Source organism: Sinocyclocheilus anshuiensis, unplaced genomic scaffold, assembly GCF_001515605.1.
Source record: "Sinocyclocheilus anshuiensis isolate Anshui unplaced genomic scaffold, SAMN03320099.WGS_v1.1 scaffold128, whole genome shotgun sequence".
Lineage (NCBI taxonomy): Eukaryota > Metazoa > Chordata > Actinopteri > Cypriniformes > Cyprinidae > Sinocyclocheilus > Sinocyclocheilus anshuiensis.
In genome coordinates, this window is record NW_015555710.1 from 378,358 (window position 1) to 386,972 (window position 8,615).

General features: G+C 36.4%; 2 protein-coding genes across 3 annotated transcripts in view; both read right to left on the bottom strand.

Moving 5' to 3' along the window:
* LOC107671924 (replication factor C subunit 1) overlaps window positions 1–5,424 on the bottom strand; it is a 17,082-nt gene extending 11,658 nt beyond the window's left edge. For both annotated transcript variants that reach the window (XM_016464937.1, XM_016464936.1), the window contains exons 1-11: window positions 5,306–5,424; window positions 4,625–4,732; window positions 4,385–4,451; window positions 4,043–4,135; window positions 3,651–3,928; window positions 3,496–3,570; window positions 3,037–3,114; window positions 1,463–1,804; window positions 1,123–1,230; window positions 812–991; window positions 522–626 (exon numbers count right to left, since the gene is read on the bottom strand). In XM_016464937.1, the coding sequence (XP_016320423.1) occupies window positions 522–626; window positions 812–991; window positions 1,123–1,230; window positions 1,463–1,804; window positions 3,037–3,114; window positions 3,496–3,570; window positions 3,651–3,928; window positions 4,043–4,135; window positions 4,385–4,451; window positions 4,625–4,732; window positions 5,306–5,308 (1,437 nt within the window). In that variant the 5' untranslated portion in view covers window positions 5,309–5,424. The remainder of the gene's footprint in view (window positions 1–521; window positions 627–811; window positions 992–1,122; window positions 1,231–1,462; window positions 1,805–3,036; window positions 3,115–3,495; window positions 3,571–3,650; window positions 3,929–4,042; window positions 4,136–4,384; window positions 4,452–4,624; window positions 4,733–5,305) is intronic.
* Window positions 5,425–6,712: 1,288 nt separating this feature from the next.
* The window catches only part of LOC107671920 (60S ribosomal protein L9-like), a 6,798-nt gene continuing 4,895 nt past the window's right edge, over window positions 6,713–8,615 (bottom strand). Inside the window, exons 7-8 of the mRNA XM_016464931.1 lie at window positions 7,310–7,428; window positions 6,713–6,874 (exon numbers count right to left, since the gene is read on the bottom strand). Coding sequence (XP_016320417.1) covers window positions 7,322–7,428 — 107 coding nt within the window. The 3' untranslated portion in view covers window positions 6,713–6,874; window positions 7,310–7,321. The remainder of the gene's footprint in view (window positions 6,875–7,309; window positions 7,429–8,615) is intronic.

An 8,615-nucleotide genomic window follows, 5' to 3' on the forward strand; every position in this document is an offset into this window, starting at 1 on the left:
AAAATAGGGCATTCTAAGTCAATATACTGCAGTATTTCCTCTCTCAATCAGTGGAAAATATGGTTAACACACGGTCATGCATGAAAAAAAAATACCGTCATGTACCGTGAAACCGGTATAATTTTGAAAAATACCGTGATATAAATTTTTGGTCATACCGCCCAGCACTAATTTAAAGTGAAGAATTTAAAGACATAAATATTTGTTTTGTAATTTAAAGTGTTATTCAGTTCTGGTAAAGAGTGAAGCCAAATGTGAACACCCTTTAATGTAACTATTTTAATTAGCAGTAATTGTTCTTTGTGTCTGGATGTCTCAGCAGCAGCAACATGAGACATTTGCATATGAAACTGAATGTAATATTGCAGCTCAAATTACAATATATTACAAAATAATCCCAATATATATATATTTTTGCATTTAGCCATATCAACTACATGGATTTAATTTGCTAAATATCATGCAGCCCTAGTGTGAAAGAACTAGTGGAAGGACAGGAGGGTTGATGGGAGCTGCTGTACCTCTGCCTCCGCTGCAATCTCGTATTTAGACTTCTTGCCTGGTTTGGTTCTTATGAGTTCCAACAACTCATCTTCATTAATGATCTTAGTTCCAAAACTCTCCGCCTAAGGAACAAACATTGAAATGACATTGAAAAAATGATGTTAAAATAATTACATTTAATTCAATTAAAAGGGTAAATTAGAAATGTATTGAAAAAGAAACATGGAGAAGCAACACTCATGTTCGAATTAAGAGAAATAATGACATGTAAAAAAAAAAAAATATATATATATATTTAAATTAGGACCTTTTCAGTCTTTGAGGCTCCACTGTCTCGTCCCAGAACAAGGTAAGTAGTTTTACGGCTGATGTTTCCTGTGACTTTCCCACCATATCGCTCTATTAGTGACTTAGCATCATCCCTCTCCATAGATTCTAACACACCAGTCAACACAAACACACAACCCTCCAGGCAGTTCTCTGCTCCCTAAAACACACACATAACATTGTTCAAGCAGCTTAAAGGATAAGTATAATTTGATTCCTAAAAGATCATCACAAATAGCAACAAGACGATAGGCCTTCAGTTGTCAACATGAGTCATTTAGGTGTTTTAACCTGTGGTATCTCTTTAGACCCCAGTGCTCGTGGTCCTTCTCGGTTCAAATAGTTACGGTAGGCTGATGAATTTGCCCGTTTTTTCTCTAGATCCTCAGGACTTGTATTCTGAAACAATAGAGACACAGGAAAGCTTTTGATTTGCTCACTAGCACAGCAAAACAAGGTAGTGCCCTATTTTGTAATCTGTCTTGAAACAACATATTGTGAACAGCATTAAACATAAAACCAAATATGTTGTACTCCCTTTTAACTTATACCCTTAAACAACGCAATTAAAAGCATAATGACATATAAATTAACTAAATCATAAATTAAGCAGCATATTCAAATGATATACCTCTGGTTTTGTTGGTGAGGTTTTAATGGGTGCACTGTGACTTTTAGGCGTGGAAAAATTCCTTGATTTTGTCATTCCCGTGGAAACGCTACTTTTGGGCATAGCTGCCCGCTCTGAGCTAGTGGGTGAGATTGGCTCTTTCTTAGGAGAAATCTTAATCTGCTTTTCACTCCTATCTTTTTCCCTTTGCTCTTTCACTTCTTCCTGTCGTCTTTTCATCTGAGCCAGTTTGGAGCTGGTCTTCACAGGACTCTTTTTAGGGGACGGGTCCTTTTTGGGTTTGGTGTCTGAGGAAATTGCATGAGAGCTGCTCTTGGAGGGGGAGACAGAGTCCACCCGAGCCTAAGAACCAAAAAACAAATAAATAAAATAAAAAATTAACACAACATAACATATGTACTTTGTTGGCTGCACCACATGACTTTAAAGACAAGTTTTTCCAAATATTAATAAAGAGTAAACCTGTTAAAATATTTATAATTACTCATAATAAGCTTTTTTTAGTTCATTTATTTATTTCTTTTTCTTTTTAACACCAGACATTTTTACAGTTGAACTGAATTGCTTTTTAAATTTTTTTTAAACAATTAATAGTTTTAAATGTATTTTCTTATGTATTTTTATTAAAATTAATAAAAATACATAAGCAGGAGATGTAGTGTTAAAGGGATAGTTCACCCAAAAATGAAAAGTTGATGTTTATCCGCTTACCCCCAGGACATCCAAGTGACTTTGTTTCTTCAGTAGAACACAAACGAAGATTTTTAACTCAAACCGTTGCAGTCTGTCAGTCATATAATGGAGGTGAATGGGAATCACGGCTTTGAGAGTCAAAAAAACATACACAAACAAAACCAAATTAAACCCTGCGGCTCGTGACGATACACTGATGTGTAAAGACACAAAGCAATCGGTCTGTGCAAGAAACTGAACGGTATTTATATCGTTTTTTACCTCTGATTTACTGCAATGTCGATGTGATGCGTCTTCTTCTTCTTGCTTTACGGCAGATCGTAGACTTATAAGTGCATTACCGCCACCTATCTCTCAAATGGACCATTGACACTCCTAATTGAGATTGTAGATAGAGTGTCAATGGTCCATTTGAGAGATAGGTGGCAGTAATGCACTTATAAGTCTGCGATCCGCCATAAAGCAAGTAGAAGAAGACTCGTCACACGCCGGCTGAAGAAGAAGCCATTCGCGTGAATGCACTCAGGATGCGCTCAGGACAGTTCGGACATTGCAGTAAATCAGAGGTAAAAAACGATATAAATACTGTTCAGTTTCTTGCACAGACGATCGTTTCATGTCTTTACACATCAATGTATCATCACAAGCCGCAGGGTTTAATTTGGTTTTGTTTGTGTATGTTTTTTTTTTTACTCTCAAAGCCGTGATTCCCATTCACATCCATTATATGACTAAGAGACTGCAACGGTTGTGTTCTACTGAAGAAACAAAGTCACCTACATCTTGGATGCCCTGGGGGTAAGCGGATAAACATCAAATTTTCATTTTTGGGTGAACTATCCCTTTAAGACAAACTATAGAGACAAATTCTGCACACCAACCTTTTTCGGTAAGGGCGCTTCATCCAGCATGGCTAATGTTCTTGCAAATTCCTCATCATCATGGATCTGCTTTTCCAACTAACACAAAAATACACAAGTTCTGCATTATGTGTTCATACATATACAAAATTTACTACATTTTTTGTATGATAATAAACCAGCTATGAAAAACAGCTACATGCAATGTTTTCCAATTAAGGTATGTTTTGGATAAGCCTTTATTCCGAAAAAAAAAAGCTACTGGAATATTCCAGAATAAGATACACATCTTCATAACCATGTATTCATAACATGCTCTTGTGGAAATCTTGTGCTTGACGATTATTAAAATTTATTTTAGTAATTATGAATCATAATTCAACTCTATAATTCCCTGATTACAGAATATAACAGCGTACAATTTTGATATGACCAAATTCTGATTAATACAGGAACATGTGCTGTGTGTCCTGAACCAACCTCCATGTCTTCATCCATCTGAAGTTCTTTTGCAATGACTTCATCACTGAGCAACTCCTCAGTTTCCTGTGTGGGCTGGCGAAGACCAAACAGCGATGAGTTTGAATGTGTATACACTTTAAGCACACACACTTTTATTTATTCTCTCTACTCACTGCCTTCCTCTTAGTGCTGGTACTGGCCACTAGTTTCTTGTCTGACCTCTGAACACTTGAGCTGCCAAAGAAGGCCATTACTGAAGTAGGTGTTTGTTTTGGTGGCGTTGGTCCGATCTTTGGGGAGATGGTAGACTGAGAGCTCTTCCCCCCTCCCTTTGAGATGGTGTTTGGGGATTTGGTTGGGGATTTACTGGATGAGACTTTCACCTGTTTTGCTTTTCCTGAATCTGATTCTTTCCTGCCTTTAGCTCTTCCATTTTCTTTTGGTTTCGAATCTGGAGAAATAAAAAGAGGACAAAAGAAGAGTATAAATTATTATCTACATGTCATATTAATGGATTGACAGCATTATATTATACATGTGGAAATTTGTTTGTTGACTCTCTCACCAGAATCAGACACGTAAGTTACTGGGTGTTTCTTCACTGTGGCGGCATCAGTCTCTTTAGTGCCCCTCTTTGTCTTCTTCTCTTCCTCAGAGTCTAAGATAAGATGGGAGAGGAGAACATCAAAAAATAGTCTGACATTATCATCAGTATGATTCCCAGAATGTGTTTAAAAACCCCTGGACTGAGCTGAGGTATTTCTAAAAACCTCAGGGCACCCATCTCCTGTATGGCCACATTCACGGCATGTATTTGATAACCGCCATTTCTTAACATTATGAACATGATGGTCATCATCATAAGTTCACCAATATTTAAAAAAAAAAAAAAAAGCTGTTTATGAACCTGAATCAATTATGACTCTTTTCTTTCGTTTTCCAGATGGTTTCTCATCAGATGTGGGACTTGTGACCTAAAGAGAGAGAAAGGATATTGTGTAGCACTACATAATGCATAAAACATATGAAATGAAGAATATGAAAATGTAATTACATTGTAAATGCCATCTCATATTAATAGATTCTGTACAAATATCAGCTTTGTACATTTGAGATTTAATTCCATGACATTAGACTGTTGTTCTACCTTAGGCTTTGATTTTTGTTTCTTCTTCTGCTCTTCATTAGTGCTGGTGCTTCCATTGGAAGGTTTGGGGGCCGCAGGTTTAGTGGATGCAAAAAACCTCCGGATATCCTGAAATAAACAAAAGTGAATAAAAAAAAATTTGTGTGTATATATATATATATATCATTTTTATGTAGTTTTATTATTATAATTTTAAATGGAATAGGCTGTAGAGCATCTACTACCATAGTAACCGCAGGCTGAGTTTGTTCTGTTGCATGTTTACATTTCAAAGTTGACAATAACAAACAGGAAGCAGGTGCTTCGTTATTACCAAAACATAAAAATATGTATTGTAATGTTATTATGTAGTATCACATCACTTCATAATGGCCTGTCTACTGGCAGTCAGTCGATCTTAATCGTTAAGTTCGAGTTGATTTAAATGCTTAACGTTAAATGTTGCTCGACCAAGACGTAAACAAATGCACGCGTGAGAAGGACGGAAACACGGACTACCAAGTTCATAAATAGCCTTTGCATGTTTTATTGTTTTTGTAGCTCTAGTCTATTAACAAGCACGAAAAAGCTGCAAGTTGGTGCTAACTGCTTTCTTTAGCCAAACAGCCTGATCAGCGGCATTGAGCTCGTCTCTGATTGTGTCTTTATTTCTACAGATAGTTCATTAATAAGGTGACTCACCATTTCTAAGCATGTGTCAATAGCTTTTCTTTATTTTTTTGACAATTTGCGAGACAGTAGTGCTTCTCCAATCTTCTTTGGCGCCAATGATACTCAACTCAGGCGCAGCGTGATGACGCGCAGATGGAGGGAGAGAGAGACAAGCGCAAAACATTTGATAATATCTTCTATTCTTAATTTCTTTTTGAGGGTGTTGATACTCCACTTTGTAAAAAATACAATTATAATGATGTTAGATCTATTTGTTGGAACGACACTATAACATCAGCTGTTATATGTGGAAGTCTAATGTGTACTGTAGAAATCAGTTGCAAAACTTAGTTGCATCAAACTAAATCCAAGAGGCATCATATATGATTATTCATAAGATATAGTTAAATATTATATTATTAGAAGATTTAAATTAATCTTTAATAAAACAGAAAAGATCACATTAATGAAAACCGCTTTCTTTAAAGTCAAGATTAAAATAAACTTGAATTAGTCTCTTACGTCATATGTAATAATAGTGCCAGGGACCCTCATCTTAAAATGTAAGATATATCTATATAGTTTCTTGTATAAACACCCATTTTACTGTGGAAAAAAATATATGTTCAAATGTTATTTGTAAAATATTTAGTTTCTAATTATATGTTTTTCTACTCATTATGGCACTGGACTGTTAGATGTATTATTTTCTTATTTTTATTGCTAAATTGTTATTTTAATCTTTTTTATTGATTCATTTAGACATTTTTATACTATTTTCTTTAAACATTTCCAAGGATGCCCTAGCACTTCCTTCCCTGAACCCATTTGATAAGTCTTATGTTCTGCATTTTTAGTCTTCATAAATGTGTGTTGAGGGGCAATTACATTGCTTTTCACCAGATTGGCAAACAAACCCAATTTTAGCTACATATTTTTACACTAAATATTATAGAAAAGTAACAAAACATCTGACCTGCACGTTTTGATTTAGTCATGAATTACAAGTTTAAAGGGATTTAATTAAATCCATTGATTTTTAAGATTTAACGAAGACAACTCTAGATTATTTGCTGTAATACATTTTATGCAATGATATATTCAAATAATTTCTCATGAAAAATTCTTGCATGTTTTTAGGGGTTTTCTTATGGTCACAAACATATTTACTTACAATATGGTTTTAGTTGAAAAACATTAAGGTAAACTTGACTCATTAGCTCTCATTCCACTAGGTCCAAATGGACTCATGAACACAAAAATCCTATGCAGATTTAGAAAGCATCAAGTACACAAAAAGAATGTGAATTGAGAGTGCAAGATAAGATTTCCAAATACAAGCAGCCCACATTTGTTACACACATTGACCCCTCCAAACTACCTGCCATGCATATTTGGAATAATTGTGCTAAAATGAATAAAACTTTCACACAAGTATGTGGTTGAAAAATGGAGTTGGTCTTTATTGACAGATTTTACAGAGACTAATTTAGTCTTCTTGCTGTTCCACCACTGTGCCCTTCTCGCTGACATAGATACCATCCAGGAACTTCCGGATGTCCTTCTTTCTCACAGTGGTGGCCTGCTGGATCAGAGCAGCTGATGGAGAGAAAAAAGTGTTAAGACAAACCAGTTTAAATGATGACTCAAGGTGGTGCACCCAAGAACTCCCATGTGCTATACGAGCGGTACAGAAATCAGACACGTAACATGCAAACCAAGCCAGTGGTTATATCTGTGGACTCAAATGCCTTGTTAAGAGTTATCATGCTTAGATGACCGTGAACGTACAATAAAGTCCTACAAAAGATGGTGTTGTAAAGCTGTTTGGCATGTAGGATATGGTCAATTCATTCTGAATATTGTATAATTTGAAATTTGGCACATTGGCAAAGAAAACTCAGCATATTTAACAGTGAACATGAAAAATCACAACACAGAAGAGACAGGTTCAATGACAAAAGCAGGAAAACTGGCACAGAAAAGAGCCAAGAGAAAGGCGAGGGGCGGCAGCAGCGGCGTTCTGGTTCTAACCTCACGTGTTCTCTACGACTCCGGCTCCACTACAGTGCCCTTCTCCGAGACGTAAATACCATCCAGGAACTTTCTGATATCCTTATTTTTCACTGTGGTTGCCTGCTGGATGAGGGCAGCTGAAACAAGAAATGCTGGGGAGGTGAGGCATTCATACACAAACTACATAATGCTCTTTCACACAACTTGCGTACACATCTCTCCCTCTCTCTCTCTCTCTCTCTCTCTCTCTCACACACACACACACACACACACACACACACACACACACACACACACACACACACACACACACACACACACACACACACACACACACACACAACCCAATGACAGGCAGTCCTTCAATCACCTCTCAGGTTATACAACCAAGGGTTAAAGGGAGAGTTCATCCCAAAATGAAAATTAGCCTGTGTTTTACTCACCCTCGAGGCATCCTAGGTGAATATGACTTACTTCTTTCAGACAAATCCAATCGGAGTTAATCGGAGTTATATTAAAAATTGTCCTGGCTATTCCAAGTGTGTTTCTCTTTAACAGCCCAAAACACGTTAAATAAAGCGCGTGCATCCATAATAAAACATGCCTCACATGGCTCCGGGGTCGTGAATAAAGGCCTCCTGTAGCGATTCCATGCATTGTTGTAAGAAAAATCCATATTTCAAACGTTTTAAACACTATTCTCTCACTTCTGCTGACTGTCGTATGCGGAAGCAGTTCCGGCGGATGACGCAGGGCGTATGCGCAGCGCGCGCGCGCCTCTGAGATATGCTAGTCTCACGAGTTTGTTTACAGGAGCAAAAGAAGCAAAGTTTCCTTACTTTAGCAAAGGAAAACCAGTCTCTTCTTGGCTTACATCGAAACGCTCCGACATTTTTCTTTACAAATCCTCGGTTTGTGCTTCTAATTCATGACTGGTGTTTTGTTTTGTTTTCGCTCCGTGTTCTTCACTAATCACTAAGCCTGGGTTTTGACACAAATTTCACGATTTGATTCTCATTCACAAGCTTGCGATTCGATTACCAATTCGATTCGATTCAATATCGATTTTGGATATATATCAGGTACAGTACATGCCAAATTTTTTCAAAGAAAAAAAATCTCAACTAATGCTGTAAAATATACATGAGAGTCAGTTGGTACAACATTACTATAATATTGAAGGTTAAAATTAAGTTTTTACAATAATGAAGTTACATATTAATATTTCTACTTCAATTCGTTTTTTTAAATATAAACATTTAAATGGTGGCTGTCATAAAATCTTGATGGATTTATTCAAACATAAATTAAACATTGAACTATT